Source organism: Nymphalis io, chromosome 19 (assembly GCF_905147045.1).
Source record: "Nymphalis io chromosome 19, ilAglIoxx1.1, whole genome shotgun sequence".
In the NCBI taxonomy this organism is placed as follows: domain Eukaryota; kingdom Metazoa; phylum Arthropoda; class Insecta; order Lepidoptera; family Nymphalidae; genus Nymphalis; species Nymphalis io.
The window spans coordinates 10,284,897-10,304,863 of NC_065906.1; the positions used below are offsets into that span (position 1 = coordinate 10,284,897).

The following is a 19,967-nucleotide window of genomic DNA, read 5'->3' on the forward strand; positions in this document are numbered from 1 at the left end:
GCAAGTTAATAGTAAATTTCCGGGTCCATCTATTTTTTAATACTTACAATAGGAGACAATAGGAGTCCGGGGATATCAGATGAATCGGTGGATAGAGGTCTTTTGAACCACTTTCGAATGAACAATAAAATTCCCAGGGTAATTGAAGCGTCGCAAAATATAACTCATTACTGAATAACGAACAGTTAATATTAATGTTATCATATTTTACTTGATGGTGAATACGTGCCAAGCAGGTCAACTTAGCTCTTTTACTGTATGACAAATTGTTGGCACTTATCATTCAAGAGACGCGAACTGTGTCAGGTCATATGAAAATTACATTTTTATTGTAAGCGACGGTATTACGAATTTGAATGAGACTTAGGTCTTTTAATAATAGGCTGAATGGTTTCATTGTTGTCTCTTTAGGTTTAATATGAATAGACGAAGAAATATATTATTTTACAAAAGTTTAGAAAGAGAATACTTTAATTTATTTGGATATATCTCGGGATATGTCCTCAATTGACTTAGACAAGTTTAAATTTAATTGAAATCTATTTAAGGTTTTGTATTTTTAATATACAGACAAAACACAGTGTGTCCAATACTTTTCTTTTTCATTATCTGTTATTGTTTTATGTGTCTGTCAGTGGTATGTCAAAATATAAACTTCTCATATTATCATAATTTATATAAAAAAATAAAATATTAACATATATATTTTTTTAAATAGAAGATAAATCCATCATAGGTTTACTGCCGATTTCAGTTACGGCGAATATAATAATTCAAGGCAAACTAGCTAACGTAGTGCGTAGGACTTATTATATTGCATAAGTGTGCGCAAATATGAGGCACTGTATTGCTCTCATAATCCGATGGGACGGCAAATCCGACACGACTGGTATGAGTTCAGGCGCAAGTACAACGGCTTAACGTGTTTTTCGAAGTACGAGAGTAAACATTAAACTTCGAAACACCGGATTGCTAATGAGAATTTCGTGATGGAAACTTTCAATAACTTTTTACTGGTTTAATCCTAATGAGCTAGTTGCTATACCAATTCAGGCAACTAAGCATATAAGCGATAAGTTAATATGTTTTCAATTGTATTGTAATCTATTGGTGTTATCCAATTAGTTCTAAAAATAATCTCATTAGTGAAGCCTATTACTCTATTTTGTCTTATATATTTAGATATATATGACATAAATGACTGTATGTTTCTTGCCGGGTCTTTCCGGTGGAATCCGAATCGCTACCACCGGGTCGGAATGTGGTCGCTTGGCGATTTTGATTGTTTTAGAACAATAAAAAAATATTTTAATTAAGATATTGATGTTTTATATATATATTTAATTACAAACTGCAGAGGTCCATACAAGGTGACTTTATTGATTTAATATATGACTTCAACATATACCTACGTCTATTATGTAGATACTTACGAAATAATATAAATAACTTTAACTAATTACAGGCACAAGGGACATAACATCTTAGTTCCCAAGATTGGCGGCGCAGTGGTGATGTAAGCGATGGTTAACATTTCTTACGATGCCAATGTCTATGGGCGTTGGTGACCACTTACCATCAGGTGGCCCATATGCTCGTCCGCCTTCCTATTCTGTATAAAAAAACTCAACTCTTAACATGTCGTCAACGTAGGCTTTTATTTCTTACATTTTTAGCCTTAAAATACTATTGTTATTATTTTAAATTACCATAAGTAAAAATAGTTACGAGAAATTTATTATTAAAAATTAACAGCACGATTCTATACAAATTATAAAACCGTATGTTTACGCAATCACTACCACTCGCCTACGACTTTGAAATATCTAACCAATAAAGTACACATTCACCTTTGAAGGGTGCTGTCAGAAGCGTGGGACGAAAGGTGGGTCTTCTGTGACGTCACTGTTTAGAATTTTAAATATTTGTCACAAGTCCTTTTGATTATTTGCCTTTGATAAATTTTTATGTTACTTTGAATTAATACAATTATATTTTTTTCATTACTTAGAAAGAAATTGTCTGAATGAGAGATGATATGATGATGAATCAATCTATATGGAAATATTTTTTGTATGTATATGTATGTATGTCACTTCATGTCTTCACTAAGCAAATAAACAAATAATAGATTGATAGCTCGTAAAACTAAATACGTAACAAATATCTTTTTGCTCGCAAATTTGTCTCTGTCGTCAGTAACGAGTATAAAAGAGTTAAAAAGTAAAGTATAACGGACTTTTATTTTGTAATGTCTAACTGAATAAATTACTAAACCAATAAATTAGGCCCTACATATGAAGTTAGCGTTTTGTCGTACTGACCATTTTGATCTGAAATATCTCCTCTTTGGTTAAGAATTCTAAATTCAAATTTATAAATCCATTTAGCTGGTACATTTGAGTTTTGAAAACAGTCATTCTTTGGTTTTTCCTAATTATTTTTTTCTTTGGCGTCGCTTATTATCGCACACTGGAAAACATGAAATATCGGTATATTTACGAGTATGAGTTCTACGTGGCACACACAGAAAAGCTCGAAAAATTAATGATTTTTACGGCGCTGGTGTCGCAAAAGAAATCACGGTACGTTTTTGGTTTCAACGTTTTCGTTCTGCAAAATTCGACCTTCAGAACCAACCCCGTGGACGGCCGGAGACCAAAGTGAAAAATGAAGAATTAAAGGTTATTTTGGAAGCAGATCCATCACAAAGCACATCAGAGATAGCTGCAGGTTTCGGGGTAAGTGGTAAAGCCGAGATGGCCCAGTGGTAAGAACGCGTGAATCTTAACCGATGATCGTGGGTTCAAACCCGGGCAAGCACCACTGAATTTTCATGTGCTTAATTTGTGATTATAATTCATCTCGTGCTTTACGGTGAAGGAAAACATCGTGAGGAAACCTGCATGTGTCTAATTTCACTGAAATTCTGCCACATGTGAATTCTACCAACCCGCATTGGAGCAGCGTGGTGGAATAAGCTCCAAACCTTCTCCTCAAAAGGGAGAGGAGGCCTTGGCCCAGCAGTGGGATATTAACAGGTTGTTGCTGTTACTGTTACATAGATAAAATATATATGTAGATCTTATGATAACAGATAAATAAATATATATATATATATATATATATATATATATATATATATATATTTATTTATCTGTTATCAGATAATATTTATCTGTTATCAGATAAATAAATATATATATATATATATATATATATATATATATATATATATATATTTATATATATTTATTTATCTGTTATCATAAGATCTACATATATATTTTATCTATGTAACAGTAACAGCAACAACCTGTTAATATCCCACTGCTGGGCCAAGGCCTCCTCTCCCTTTTGAGGAGAAGGTTTGGAGCTTATTCCACCACGCTGCTCCAATGCGGGTTGGTAGAATACACATGTGGCAGAATTTCAATGAAATTAGACACATGCAGGTTTCCTCACGATGTTTTCCTTCACCGTCAAGCACGAGATGAATTATAAACTCAAATTAAGCACACGAAAATTCAGTGGTGTTTGCCCGGGTTTGAACCCACGATCGTCGGTTAAGATTCACGCGTTCTAACCACTAGGCCAAATCATCGGGGACAAATGCTGGTAAACTTCCTCGAGGCTCAGCGATTATTTCTGATGAATTCATTTTTCCAGAAAAAGCCCCAAAGAAAGTGGACCTGGCGAAGCCCCGATAACATAGCGATGAATGAGATCGACTTCATTTTATCCAATAAGCGCCAAATATTTAGGGATGTCTCCGTGATCAACAGGGTAAACACTGGAAGTGATCACCGCCTGGTAAGAGGCACCCTGAATATTAACACTAAAATAGAACGATCGCGATTAATGAAGTCGACTCTTAGACCAACTCTGCCTCAGGTCGAAGCTGGTTGCGAAAGCTTCCAGCTGGAACTACAGAACCGATTTGCCATGTTGGAAACCAGGCAGGGCATTGACGACGCCACCAATGGTCTGGTGCGTGTCATCCGCGAGGTAGGCCAGAATTACTTTCGACAAAAGAGCAATGGACGTAAGTCGAAGCTCTCAGGCGAAACTCTGAACGAGATGACGAGGAGACGAGAACAGCAGAACATGACGCCATCTGAGTGTCAGGCACTTAACAGGAAGGTTAAAAAACTAATAAGGCGTGACACAAGACGAGCGAATACCCGGAATATTGAAGATGCTATAGCACTCAATAGGGGCTCAAAGGTTTTTGCAAAGTCACATACCTCCTGTTGTCACCTGACAAAACTCAGAACCATACAAGGCACAACCGTCACCTCAAAACCAGAGATTCTAGCTGAAGTCGAAAAGTACTATGGCGATTTATACTCATCACGAGTACCTCCACCTGAGTCCCACAGTGCGGATGACCCACGAGCCAGACTAACACGCCATCTATCAGACGATCTTCCCGACATCGATTTGGGCGAGATTAGGATTGCTCTCGGGCAACTTGGAAACAAAAAGGCTCCAGGAGATGATGGAATTACCTCAGAGCTTCTCAAAGCAGGAGGCACACCAGTTCTGAGAGAGCTGGCTAACATCTTTAATTCCGTCCTCCACAATGGTATAACACCGAAGACATGGAGCAGAAGTGTGTTGGTGCTGTTTTTCAAGAAGGGCGATAAAGCTCTTCTGAAAAACTACCGCCCCATTTCACTTTTAAGCCATGTTTACAAATTGTTTTCGAGGGTAATCACGAATCGTCTTGCCCGAAAATTCGATGACTTCCAACCCGTGGAGCAGGCTGGGTTTCGAAAAGGCTTCAGTACCGTAGACCACATACACACTATAAGGCAAATAATACAGAAGACCGAGGAATATAATCAGCCTCTATGCCTAGCGTTTGTGGACTACGAAAAAGCCTTCGATACCATCGAGACCTGGGCTGTTCTGGAATCCATGCAGAGATGCCTAATTGACTGTCGGTATGTCCAGGTGGTAAAGTGTTTGTACGAAGCCGCAACCATGACCGTCCAAGTACAAGATCAGAGCACAAGACCAATCCAATTGCATCGCGGGGTAAGACAGGGAGATGTAATATCACCGAAACTCTTTACCAATGCATTGGAGGACGTCTTCAAGACGCTCGATTGGAACGGACGCGGCATTAATATAAATGGCCAACACATTACACATCTGCGATTTGCCGACGACATTGTCATCATGGCGGAGACTCTGCAGGATTTGGAAGAGATGCTAAACAGCCTGAGCGATTCTTCAAGACAAGTAGGTCTCGGGATGAACATTGAAAAGACCAAAATTATGGCAAACCGTCATGTATCCCCGAGACCAGTGATCGTAAATGGCTCTCCACTTGAAGTTGTGCAGGAATATATCTACCTGGGCCAAACTATACAACTTGGCCGGCACAACTTTGAGAAGGAGGCTAAAAGAAGAATACGTTTGGGCTGGGCGGCATTCGGGAGGTTACGTCATATTTTTGAATCGTCGATCCCACAGTCGCTTAAGACCAGGGTCTTCAATCAGTGCGTCCTACCTGTAATGACTTACGGTGCCGAAACGTGGACACTTACCGTAGGACTGGTCCACCAATTTAGGGTCGCTCAGCGAGCAATGAAACGCGCGATGCTTGGGGTTTCTCTGGCAGATAGAATCCGAAATGAGGACATTCGCCAGAGAACTAAAGTCACCGACATCGCGCTTAGAATTAGCTCGCTGAAGTGGAAGTGGGCTGGTCATGTCTCCAGGCGCATTGATGGCCGATGGAGCCGACACGTGTTGGAGTGGAGACCACGCTTAGGCAAACGTAGTGTAGGACGCCCTGTGACAAGATGGGCCGACGATTTAAAAAAGGTGGCAGGTTCGGGATGGATGCGGACTGCCCAAGATCGGGATGGTTGGCGTTCTATGGGGGAGGCTTTCGTCCAGCAGTGGACGGCAAAAGGCTAAAAAAAAAAAAAAAAAAAAAAACCACTAGGCCATCTCGACTCTCGATTATCTATGTGTGGGTAGACAATTCTGTGATAATAGATGTAATTATAAACTTGGAACAAATAAGTTGTAAGTTATGTAATGTTTCAATAACTTACCTCTTCATATCCCTAATTTTATATATAATAATGACTATTATTCAACGACAATTAACTATCCTTATTATATATACTGGGTCATATAGTCTATTTATCTAGCACCTTCTTACTTCATAGCCTTCATATATGCAAAGCTAATTCTTCTTGTAATAATGTCCTCCGGACCAATTTCGGCCACGACGGCCAATCTCAAGATAGATTAACCAACTGCGCAGGAGATATTATAGCATACAAGTGTACAAACGCAGATAAACTCTCCATTCTCTCTCATAATTAATCCGATGGGACAGCAATCCGACACGATCGAAAAGAGTTCAGGCGTAGAAATAACGGCTTGACGTGCTTTCTGAGGCATGGGAGTGTGCACACTTCCAACTTTCTGACTCCAGGCTGCTATTGAGAATTTTGTACAGAAAAATTTAATAAATTTTTATTGGCAAGACTTAGGTTTTGAACCCAGGACCTCCGGGTCTGCGACCTTACATCTAGCCACTAGACCAACGAGGCAGTTAATTCACTTTTCTTTTATCATTACATCAATTCCTTTTAAATATTTATCCGAACTAAAATAGTCGATTTCCTTTAATTATTTTTATAATATTGGTTGGAGGACAGGCCGTTAGGCTACCAGATGGTGATTGGTCACCACCATAGATGTTGGAGCTGTAAGAAATATTAAACATTCCTTACATCACCAATGCGCTACGATCTTTAGGAACTACGATGTTACGTATGTCTTTACTACTAGATGTTACGTACCTTGTGATAGAAGTTTTACTGGCTCACTCATTTTTCCAACTGGAACCCAACAATAGTACGACGTATTGCTGTTTAGTGGTAGAATATGTACCGAATGTGTGCTACATACCCGGGCGTGCACAAAGCCATACCACCAAGTTAAAATTTTTAAAAAGTTTTAATTTTCTGTGACGATACAAAATAAACGCTTCAAACATATTTATAAGATATTATAATAATAATAATATCCTGGGACATTTTTCACACCCGGCCATCTGATCCCAAATTAAGCTTGTACAGAGCTTGGTACTATGGAAACCAGACAACTGATATACTACATATACTATTTTTCTTTTGTAAATACATACTTATATAGATAATTACACCCAAATTCAGGACAAACAGACATGTTCATGCACACAAATATCTGGTCAGGTTGGGAATCGAACCAAAACCTTCGGCGTGAAAGGCAGGTGGATGCTCCACCAACCACGCCAACCGGCTCGTCTGTCGTTCTATCCATTCTCTCATAAAACCGCATAATCAAATTTAAAAAAAAAACAAATTAGAATATGCTTTATTCGAATAGGCAATTTAAACACGTTTGAATCATCATTAGTCATTTTACATAATTATATTAAACGTAAAGTTATCACCGGTTCGGAATTTAGATTCTACCGAGAAGAAGCGACAAGAAACTGTACACTTTTCCAACATTTCAAATACAAAGCTATTATATTAATTAAATTAAAGAATCTTTAATCATAGTTATGCTTGTATAATGATCATATAAAATAACTTAACGTAATAGACGTTAAATTTTGACGCATTATAGTGGGCGTCACAGGGCTTCGAACACGCTACCCTTATATATATATAAGTGTTCGTGATTTCTGTTATTATCGTGCCTCCACTTGGTTACAACACGAATATGGATATTTAATTGTATATAACTGGAAGGCTTAAGCGAATCAATATAGGTTATTAGGCCAAATATAATAATTGTAAAATATTGTAAACCCATAAATCTATTGTGGTAGAATTTTATTTTTAATAGAGATTGTAGGACAGAAGACAAATAGGTCATATGGATAGTTGTCACTTCCGCCTTCATATTTCATTATTAAAAGATTTATTAAATAGTACTAAGGCATCAAATGCACCTTCAATAATAGGAAATAGGTAGGTGGACGGGCAAATGGGCCACCTGATGGTAAATGGTCACCGCCCATACACATTGGTGCTGTAAAAAATAAAAGCTTTACAATGCCAATGCGTCACCAATCTTAGGAACGAAGGTGCATGTTGTTTCACTGGCTCATTCACACTTCTAACCGGAAACAATAATACCAAAGGTTGCTATTTGGCGATCAAATCTATCTATATCTATTTACTAACAATATATAGACTACTCATTCATAAATATTTATATTTGTAATTTTTATAAAATGCAATTTGCTATTAGCGTGAATTCTTTATAAAATATATAGTATATGGCTTCCATCTTGTGTGTTATGTACGAGTATGTTGAGTTCAAAGGAGATAAAAACAGACTTATCATTGAAAGATAATAAAATTCACTATTAATATTAAGTTCAAACATTAGCTAGAAATTGATTTAATGAAATCGCAGGTTAAGACTGGACGTGTCATTATAATAAGATCGATAGATAGATTACGTGTACAAAAAGAGTAAAAGGGATGCACGCATGTATATGTATATAAGTAATGTAATAAAAAACAAACATTAAATATGCTTTAAAAACTTAAAGAGCAGAGGAGGGAATGAAAATCGTAAAGATAATGAAGTTGGTTGATAAAGCGTGGTCGCAGCTTTAGATACCAAACGAAGAGAATATTATGGCTTTGTAAAGCTACGTGCACAAACGTTCGCGCAGGAGATAATGAAGTATGTTAAAGTTTTTACTTTTCGCGTGGTCGCACTGCTTCCGCTTTACAAACGTTTCAGTTTCGTTCGCTCTCCGCAAGCGAAGCAAAACAATCAAAGTTATTCTAAAAGCATTTCAGCAACGGCTGTTTGCCCATCTTAGTGCAGTCTGCGTTTTCAACTAGAAATGAATTCGAAAAAAGTTTTGGCAAAAGAAAACGAAGGTGAGACTATTAACTATTCGGCAAATCCGCTGGCTGAGAGCCAAGAGTCGGAGAACACCTGTAGAGATTTTACACGCTCTGTCTTTATATTTAATTATACCATTTGCAACGCTTGAATAAACGTTAACTGTAAGATTTCAGCAAATTGCTGACTTAAAATAAAAGTTTAAAAATGGAACGACGTCAAAATTATAAAAACGGTGATTCAACTTAAAAATAATGGAAAATGCTATAAGTTCATATAAAATCCAATATCGTTTTCGAAAATCGATAGTCCATCTCTAGAATTAGAGAAAAAAATCCCGTCTCTCGGATTGGCTGAGGGAAATGGGATCACGATTGCGAATTTTAAGTCGGTAAAGCGAATCATATCTAAAACTTCTGTGTTCGTCTCCAGAACTTCAATTCTTAATAAATCATTGCGTGAGGCAAATTTTTTAGAGTTCCATATTTAAAACCTTTTCATAGTTATGTTTCTAATATTAAATATCCAATTATTACTAATTAAAATATCACGCTCTTCCGACACGTAATGCTTACATAAATAATAACTTCTGCTTTGGTAATTTCATTATCTTTTACTGCTTAAATAATAAAAAGTCGAGATGGTCTAGTGGTTAGAACTCATGAATGTTAACCGATGATCGTAAGTTCAAACCCGGGAAAGCATCACTGAATTTGCATGTTCTTAATTTGTGTTTATAATGCATCTCGTGCTTGATGGTGAGGGAAAACATCGTGAGGAAACCTGCATATGTATTCTACCGACCCACATTGGAGCAGCGTGGTGGAATAAGTTCCAAACCTTCTCATCAAAAGGGAGAGGAGGCCTTAACCCGGCAGTGGGACATTAACAGGTTGTTACTGTAACTGTTACTACTCCATAAAATAATATGCATATGTACGTCATTGTATCGAATTCGGTTAGAATAACTGAAAACTACCCACATTTATTGCAACTCTAAAAAAGTACATTGAATCAACTAATAAAAACACATTGACAGAAACACTCACATACGTACAAAAACACGCGCAAATACACTCTTATAGGTAGGTAATGGATAATACTGAATCGCTCGCTTCACGTCTCTTTTCCATTTAATTTCTCCCAAATGGCGCAACAAAAAAGAAATAACGGTCGTACAGCGGTGCTCACCCCCACCATACCCTCGCTGTTTGAGGTCGAGTTCTCTAACATCCGAGGACTCCACACTAACCTCAACGCTGTCCACCACCATCTCGAGACAGCACGGCCAGCAATGTTGTTTCTCACGGAGACTCAAATACTCCGTCCTGCCGATACCAGCTACCTTAATTATCCCGGCTACACGCTTGAAGAATCCTTCAAAGCGAAAGCCGGAGTATGCTTGTTCGTCAGGACGGATGTTTGCTGTCACCGACTGCGCTGCTTGGAGGACCCCTCCTTCTCCATGTTGGTGGTACGTGTGGACCTGGTTCGTCAGAGCCGAGTCTACGTGTGCCTCTACAGATCCCACAATGGTGACTTGGAGACAAGCCGACTATTTGACCATCTTAGTCGGGTGGCAGATGCTGCGCAAGAGCAATTTCCTAACGCGGAATTGGTGTTTTTGGGGGACTTTAATGCTCACCACGAATCCTGGTTGAAATCCCTCAAAACTGACCATGCTGGAAGGACTGCTCATGCTTTTGCTCTCACACATGACTTGACCCAACTGGTTGATCAGCCCACCAGGATCCCAGACATTGATGGGCAAGCACCTTCTCTACTGGACCTTCTGCTGACTTCTCACCCGGTGGAATATCAGGTTGTGGTTCAGGCTCCTCTTGGCTCTTCGGATCACAGCCTTATTTCTACCAGAGTGCCACAGGCCAAGCTGCCGCCACTAGCGGTATGCAAACGTCGCGTTTGGCACTATAAGTCGGCGGATTGGGACGGTATGCGCGATTACTATGCGTCGGTCCCTTGGAAGGAACGTTGCTTCAGTGGGAATGACCCGACAGCTAGTGCCGCTGCTGTTGCTGGCGAGATCATGCTGGGAATGGAATACTACATTCCTAGCTCAGATCTCGTCAGTAGGAGTACGCGTAACCGTTGGTTCACTCGTGAATGTGCCGATGCTGTATCAGCTAAGCAGGCGGCATATCGCAAGTGGATCAACGGCTGCATTAGCGGGGCATCTAACATTGACTCACTGAAAGCAAACTATAATAAAAATTCCAAGTCCTGTAGAAAGGCATACACGAGAGCGGATGCACAGCGCATTGTACAGATTGGTCATGACCTTGTTTCGCATCCTAGGGGCTCCCGTAGCTTCTGGCGTCTGACCAAGTCTGTGCAAAACAATTTCTGCCAACCTTCGCTGCCACCGCTCAGAAATCCGGACGGATCGCTAGCTCACAGTCCGCAAGAGCAAGCTGATCTCCTGGCTAAACTCTTTGCCGACAATTCCGTCATCGATGATTGTAGTGCACTGCCACCTACAATACCTGCATGTGGCCATACGATGCCTGACATTAAAATCAGGCAACGTGATGTGCGTGCGGAGCTGCAATCACTTGATGTACGGAAAGCTAGCGGTCCCGATGGAATACCAGCCATAGTGCTGAAGAAGTGCGCAGCGGAGCTGTCTCCTGTGTTAACGCGCCTGTTCCAACTTTCTCTCTCTTCGGGAAGTGTGCCGGAGGCTTGGAGAAGAGCTAATGTGCAAGCGGTTCCCAAAAAAGGGGATCGGTCTGACCCGGCAAATTATCGGCCAATAGCTATCACCTCAGTACTTTGTAAGGTGATGGAACGGATTTTAAACAACCAACTGATCCATTACCTAGAAGATCACTGTCTAATTAATGATCGTCAGTACGGGTTTCGACCAAAACGGTCCACAGGTGATCTTCTAGCGTACGTATCACACCTCTGGGGTGAAGCTATCGACAAGCATGGAGAATCGTTGGCTGTCAGCCTCGATATCTCCAAGGCTTTCGACAGGGTCTGGCACAGAAGTCTTCTCTCCAAGCTACCGGCATATGGTCTGCCTGCTCAGCTATGCACCTGGATTGCCAGCTTCCTACACAAGCGTAGCCTTCGTGTTTTAGTAGATGGTTGCGCTTCACAATTCTATGTAGTGAATGCTGGGGTCCCCCAGGGATCTGTGCTATCTCCCACACTCTTTCTTTTGCATATCAATGATATGCTCTCCCTTGGGAACATACATTGCTATGCAGATGATAGTACAGTGCATGGTGGATACCACGGACGCGCAGTGGCTGGGCGGGCGGAAACTGAGGAGAGGCGGGAGAATCTTGTCATTGAACTCGATAAGACGTTAGATCTCATCGCCAAATGGGGCTCTGATAATCTTGTTGAGTTTAATGCCAAGAAAACACAGGTATGCGCTCTCACGGCGAAAAAGTCAACATTTTCCCCTCTTCCCTCCCTCTGTGGTACTCCGCTGGTGATGCAAAGCAAAATCGCCATGCTGGGGATTGACGTTCGCTGCGACCTTAGTCCAAGGGATTACATCGAGGCTGTTATAAAAACAGCTTCACGGAAACTCGGAGTTCTGAACAAGGTGCGGCGTTTTTTCACGCCACAACAACTGTGCCTGTTATACAAAACACAGGTACGGTCTTGCGTTGAATATTGCTCGCAACTTTGGGATAGCTCCGCTAAGTACCTACTGGAGGCCTTGGACCGGTTGCAGCGACGTGCAGTACGCATTATTGGCGACGTAAAGGTCACAAACACCCTTGAACCTTTACAATTGTGTCGCGAGATAGCAGCACTGAGCGCTTTCTATCGACTGTATCACGGCGAGTGCTCTGAGGAATTATTCTCTCTAATTCCTGCTTCCCCCTTCCTTCTTAAGTCCACGCGAGCTGGGTCTCGATGTCACCGCCTTACTGTGACATCAATTCCATCGCGAACAAAGAAATTTGGCAACTCCTTGCTTTGTCGCACTTCCAAAAAATGGAATTCCTTACCAGCTCACGTGTTCCCCTCCTCTTACAACCCGGGTTCCTTCAAACGAGGCGTGAAGAGGCATCTTGCGGGCCGGCAAGGCGAAGGCGGCTAGTGCAGAACGTTTTTCCCGTCTGTACTGGCCGTCGTCGCGTTTGGACTCTACTACCACTTACCATCAGGTGGAGTAGAGTCATTTGCCCTCCCGGCGATATAAAAAAAAAAAAAAAAAAAAGCAAATCGTAATTCGTATATACAAAAATAATTTTCTTCCTCGGAGTATTGGGTTATAACATTATTATAATCTTCGCGAATGAGAGCACACTCAAGATAGAAGGTCGTATTTGTTAATTAGTATCTACAGTCCAGAAACTCTTATATCACACTAAGAAATTGAATTACAATATTGAAGAAGATATTGGTTGAAGCATATCGTATTCTTGGCACCTATATATAAGGCCTTTAAAAACTTATTCCACCTTACTTCTCCAGTTCAGAATGTGGATAAATATGTGACAGAGTACCGCCGACAAATGCATCATCTCACGATGTTTTCCGCCTAAAAATATTGGTACAGCTAGATATAAATAAAAAAAAAACTCAAAAACAAATCACCCCTTTCATAAGCTTTGAAAAGACTAAACAAATTTACAGAGAATGTTCATAAAACCCATTTGTTTTCAGAGTTCACGCATCACCAATGCGAGCGGGGATGCGTGCGAGCGACGCGATCCTTGTCAACATGGCGGCGTGTGTATCAGCACTGATGACGGACCGATTTGCGAGTGCAGGGACGGCGATTATGAAGGTGCCTTCTGTGAAAGAGGTAAGCTTAATATAAAAATCCCTCGGATGATATTTATGTATTTGAAAATAGAACATCGAACCTACCTAACGTAACGAACATGTAACTCTAAAAATAAATATTTTTACTCATTTTATGATTTTAATAAAATCATTAATTTTTTTTAACTTTGATTATTATTTAAAACTAACTATCTATTATTTACATATAACTATATGTTGTGTTATTATTTTAAATTGATTAATTTGTTCTCATTTGAATTCATTTTTTTAACTTATTAATGAACTCAATTCCATACAATATCCGTGAAATTCAATTAATGGTTTTGACATATAGTTTTTATAATTATTTTATTTTATTGCAATTTATTTTGTATATTGTATGCGGGTTCCAACGGCTTGTAAATTCTGATCCGTCTGTTTCGGAGCATAAGTGAGATTTTTAATGGCTGCAAACCTTCTCAATGAATGTTCTATTTAATGTAAAAATATTCTTAAAAATCGGACTGGTTGATCTTGAATTTGGTGCGTCCAAACAAACACATCAATCAGCCTTATAAAATATTACCATTGATTATGGTTCGTAGTTTTATAAGCTTATGAAGGATTATACATAGGTATAAATGTATCACCGTACGGTGAAGGAAAACATCGTATGGAAACCTGCATGTGTATAATTTGATTTTATCGTGGTTTCAAGCGGATAAGCACCACTGAATTTTCATTGCTTAATTTGTGATTATAATTCATCTCGTGCTTTACAGTAAAGGAAAACATCGTGAGGAAACCTGCATGTGTCTAATTTCACTGAAATTCTGCCACATGTGTATTCCACCAAACCGCACTGGAGAAGCGTGGTGGAATAAGCTCCAAACCTTCTCCTCAAAAAGGGAGAGGAGCCTTTAGCCCAGCAGTGGGACAGCCTATCTGTTACGATGACGATGATAAATATTTAGCAAAAATATTGCGTATATATATATATATATATATATATATATATATATATATATATATATATACATACGGGTTCCTTTTACATAGTAAAAGTGATAAAGTGAATTAAATTTTTTTGAAAAACCGCTTTTTCTTTTAATTTTTTAAAAGAAAAAGCTATGGAAATTGGTATTTTACAATTCTGAATAGTAAAGCCTTATAATTCTAAATCGCGGGTAAAGCAATACAAGTGTTATATGTTTTGAATGACAACGGTATATATTTTATATGAATTTCCTACATATATACAGAGATTTACGCCAATATGTAGTTCCGACTACTTTTGGCTATAAAAATATACGAGTGTGTACCAACAAATCTTAAATTGTACTAAAAACTATGTATTTTAGTGTTCTGGTGAAGGGTGTTTCTATGAATAATAATATTGCAATGCTGATACTAAAATATGTTATGAAGGCTTAGTAATATTGAGTTAAGTAAAGTAATAGCATAAACCTGTGCTACTACTGTGTGACTTACTGCATGTAGATTTCTACTACTTATGACTTACTACTGTGCAAAAGTCTATCCTTTTAAGGAAAGTTTTGGAGCTTATTCAACCATGCCGCTTTAATACAGATTGGTGGATAAACATGTGGAAGATTTGCCCGACATGCAGCTTTCCTCACGATGATTTCCTTTACCGTCAAAATGAATTATAAGCATTATTAAGCAAAATGTACCTAACATGCAAATTATGTGGTGTTTTCCCGGATTTGAAGCCGATACTTTTGGTTAAGATTTACAAGTTCTAATCATTGGGCCATCTCTTCTATTAAAAAGCTTATTATTATTAATTGATTATTTAATTTTTGTTGTTAGTAATGCTAAAATAGTATCGATTGAAAAACGGCTTTTGATTTTTAATCCGTTGCACACTATAGCAAATTCATAAGGTAACATTTTATTAAATTATTTTTGAAGAATTCATTCTCTCAACATGTTTTTACTTATCCGAAGAACAGATGAATTGCAAACACAAATTAAGCTCTTGAAATACGAAGATATTCTTGGCCCGATTTTGACTACCATTGTTTATGGCTCAACCCACTGGAATCTTGTTGTTATTATTATTTAACATTTTTATAAAAATATGTTTTTATTATATTGTAATACGAAAATTTAACAAAAATAGATAGTTCGTTTTTTTTGCACAAAAATTACGTCATGAAAAGAGAAGACATTTTCAACACAGAGAGCTATTAAATTCCTCAACACACATTATTTAAAAATATGTAACATTTTTAACACGTAATGGTTTTAAATTTACAAAGGTTTGCTGGAAAAACTGTGAAATGGAAGGTGGCCATTAATTCAGGCACTGCTTTTAAGCGAGACTTGCTAGCTAATGGTAACACCATGTATAATGCTGGCTAAACACGCAAATCTTCTATTTGCCACGGTGATGCTTTTATTTACTGTTACGTAGTCTTACACTAAAAAATAAATATTATGTCTTGTTCGGCTATCTTAATTTTCTATCTAACAATATACATACATGTATATATATTCGGACCGAAATACCACTCAACGACAGATCTCCTAAACTATCCGCCCGATTGACTTGAAATTTGTCACAGTTACTCCTTCCTCGACGTAGACGCTCATCAAGAGCGTTTCACGGGTTTTATGCAAATCCTAACCAAAATACATTTTTCTTCTTATCTACCCTTCCGAAGCCGGGACGATTCGCTAGTATATATAATAATAAGTCTGCAAATGGGTCCATCTGATAACTACACGTCACTGCCCATAGCATACATAAGCTCTGTAAGAAATAATAAGCATATTATATTATTATCAATGCTACTTAATTTGTTATTGAACGATGTTACGCTCCTTGTGCGTTTAGTTACACTAGCTCGCGCATTTCAAACCGGATCAAAACAATACTGATTTTTGCTGTTAGGCGGTAGAGTATGTGATGAGTGAGTACCTACTCAGATGGGCTTGCACAAAGCCCTACACAATACATCGCTACTGTACAATCGTAACAGAAGCTTTTGAATATATATATTTGACAATTATCAATTAAAATAATTAATATTACGGCATTCTGTATGATCGTGATGTACGGTAATTGCCAGCTTAGTTGACAAACGGCAGTTGATATCAGATCGTGTCCCATTTGAGCATAAACATCAATATAAGGAATTGCACAAATAAGTTCATAGCTATTGACGCATGTCAATTAAGATTATCGTAATCGTAACAGCCTGTGAATGTTCCACTGCTGGGCTAAGGCCTCCTCACCCTTTTTGTGAATAAGGTTTGGAGCTTATTCCTCCACGCTGCTCCAATGCGGGTTGTAGGAAGACACATGCAGGTTTCCTCACGATTTTTTCCTGGACCGTAAAGCACGAGATGGATAACATTAATGTAATAACAAATTAAACACATGAAAATTCATTGGTGCTTGCCCGGTTTGGAACCCACGATCATGGGTTAAGATTCACGCGTTCTTACCACTGGGCCATCTCGGCCTCTCAATTAAGATTGTATACAAGATTCATTAAAAAATGTTTTCTGCTGTGTTCGATATTCAAATATTGCGATTGAAGTTGTTTTGTTTAATTTGACTTGTTAAAAGCCAATTTCAATAGTTATGTTCGAGGTATCCTTGATAAATTCAAATGTGCTTTGAATTTACAAATATTGTATTTCAAAATGCTGAAATTGTTGATTTAGAGACGACTTCTCATCTTGACAAATTAATCCTTGCTCTTAGTGAAGTCATAAATACAATTATTTTAAGTCAGTTTATTTATCGCATTATGTTGTAAATTATTCATACAAGTCCTTGCATTATTTACATCTCGAAGTTTTCTTCGTCACATTTTTGAATTTTGAATGAAATTAATCTTAAATTAGTCAACATAAATGCATTTAATGAATATTGTAATTTCGTTTTTTTTTTTAAATATAATTGTTGTTTTATAGTAAATGACGACATTCACGACAAACGATAAAAACCGAAGCGTTTTTGTCATCCTTTACATTCTGAAAATATTTTAAACAAAAGAACGCTGCTTTTTATGATAAAATTGTAAATATACAATTTCTTTTATTACCGCTTTTAACAAAATGAGTAAATAAAAGAATTGGAAATGAAATATACATATTTTTTTGTACGTCAGATGCAAATTCACTGTTGGAATTTAATTTATTAATATATTTTTGAATGCAAATAAAGCTAGCGCTGGAATTCTGAAGTGCTCAGCTTATAATATAGTATTCTGAGCGACTAAATTTGTGTACAATGTTCGCTTTAGTTTGATATGATATAAGGTCTAGTGTACGTGAACGTTGAATACTCTTAACACCTTCTTATATATTTTTAGTGAATAACTATACTAAAAGGCACAAGGGACATTTTTTTATAGAATAGCTAGGCGGACGAGCATATGAGCCACCTGATAAGTGTTCACGAACGCTCGTAGACATTGACATTGTAAGGAATGTTATCCATCACTTATATCGCCAATGCGCCACCAACCTTGGGAGCTAAGATGTTATGTCCCTTGTGCCTATAATTACACTGGCTCTCTCACCCTTCAAACCGGAACACAATAATACCAAGTACGTGTTTTAATAAGTAAGTGTTTTGCGGTAGAATATCTGATGACTGAGAGGTACCCAGACGGGATTGCACAAAGCTGTACTACCAGTTAACATCTTAGTTTATAAAATGGCTATATTGTGTTACAGTCCGGCCAGGAAAACTCAGCTCCACAGCATACGCGGATAGAAAAGTTAGCTAGCTATTATTGATACTACTGGATTAGTATAGTTTAGTTATTTTCACAGTATTGTTCCGTATTATTACTTTAGGGTAACGATAAAGATATTATAATCTTTGAGCTCGAGATTCTCTTCGTGATGTATTTAAGAAAGGTGCGTCATAAGTGTAAAAACATCTATATATTCAGTATAAAACTGATTTTGACAGTTTCAATTCTTGTATAAATACGAAAAAAATAAAAAAAATAAGCCGAGATGGCCCAGTGGTAAGAACGCGTGAATCTTAACCGATGATCGTGGGTTCAAACCCGGGCAAGCACCACTGAATTTTCATGTGCTTAATTTGTGATTATAATTCATCTCGTGCTTTACGGTGAAGGAAAACATCGTGAGGAAACCTGCATGTGTCTAATTTCACTGAAGTTCTGCCACATGTGAATTCTACCAACCCGCATTGGAGCAGCGTGGTGGAATAAGCTCCAAACCTTCTCCTCAAAAAGAGGAGAGGAGGCCTTTAGCCCAGCAGTGGGACATTCACAGGCTGTTACGGTTACGGTATAAATACGAAAAGTAAGCATACGCATATAAAACAAAGTTTTCGATTCCACAATATAAATAAATCCTTGATAGCACAAGGTACTCGTTTCTATAATAAATTCCGCGTATATTTTACACTTTGCCAATTAATAAAACTATATTTTTTGTTTAAAAACATATGAATAAATAGGACATGTTAAACAACACAATATCATATAAATAATAACAAAAGTTATAACTTGTTGATTTTCAGGCAATATATACATAAATAAAAATGTTTTCCAGACCGATTTCGGCCACGGCGGCCAATCTCAAGAGAGATTAGCCAACTACGCAGGAGATATTATAGTGCACAAGTGTATGCGCAAATACAGGTGCACTCTTTATTCCTTAACTCTTACAATCCGACACGACCTGAAAGAGTTCAGGCGCAGAACCAACAGCTTTACGTGCTTTCCGAGGCACGGGAGTGTACACACTTCCAATTTCCAGAGTCCGGGCTGCTATTGAAAATTTTTCTGACAAAAAAGGCCAATAACTTTTTATTGGCCCGACCTGGGAATTAAACCCAGGGCCCCCGGGTCTGCGACTTTACATCAAGCCACTAGACCAACGAGGCAGTCATACGTACATACACATAATATGTATATAAAAAATAATTGTATTTGATTGATATAACTTTGTATGTGAAATGTTCGAAAGTGCAGTTCTTGGATCTTCTCCATATAATCTACATTGTCGGTGGTTGTGGTGGTTTAAATTTAATATAATTCTGTTAAATAACGATGCAAAAGTTCTTGTTTAAGCTTTATACAGTATATTTAGGTTTCAATGGTGAAAACTTATTAGGATACACACTTGTTGTTTAGTTTTACATATATAATAAAATTTAAAAAATTAATATTTCTAATCATAACCTCTTAATATTATTATTACTAACTTTTTAGTCATTTAACTACATTATAGTTTTTTTTAGATAAAATTAAAGATATGTCGAAAGTATCTTTAAAATAAGTTTTTTTACTGAAAGT

At 37.9% G+C, this 19,967-nt stretch overlaps 1 protein-coding gene across 6 annotated transcripts in view; it reads left to right on the forward strand.

The window, feature by feature from the left end:
- The window catches only part of LOC126776084 (neurexin-1), a 194,486-nt gene that overhangs the window by 111,656 nt on the left and 62,863 nt on the right, over window positions 1-19,967 (forward strand). For all 6 annotated transcript variants that reach the window (XM_050498358.1, XM_050498359.1, XM_050498360.1 and 3 more), the window contains exon 5: window positions 13,546-13,687. In XM_050498358.1, coding sequence (XP_050354315.1) covers window positions 13,546-13,687 — 142 coding nt within the window. The remainder of the gene's footprint in view (window positions 1-13,545; window positions 13,688-19,967) is intronic.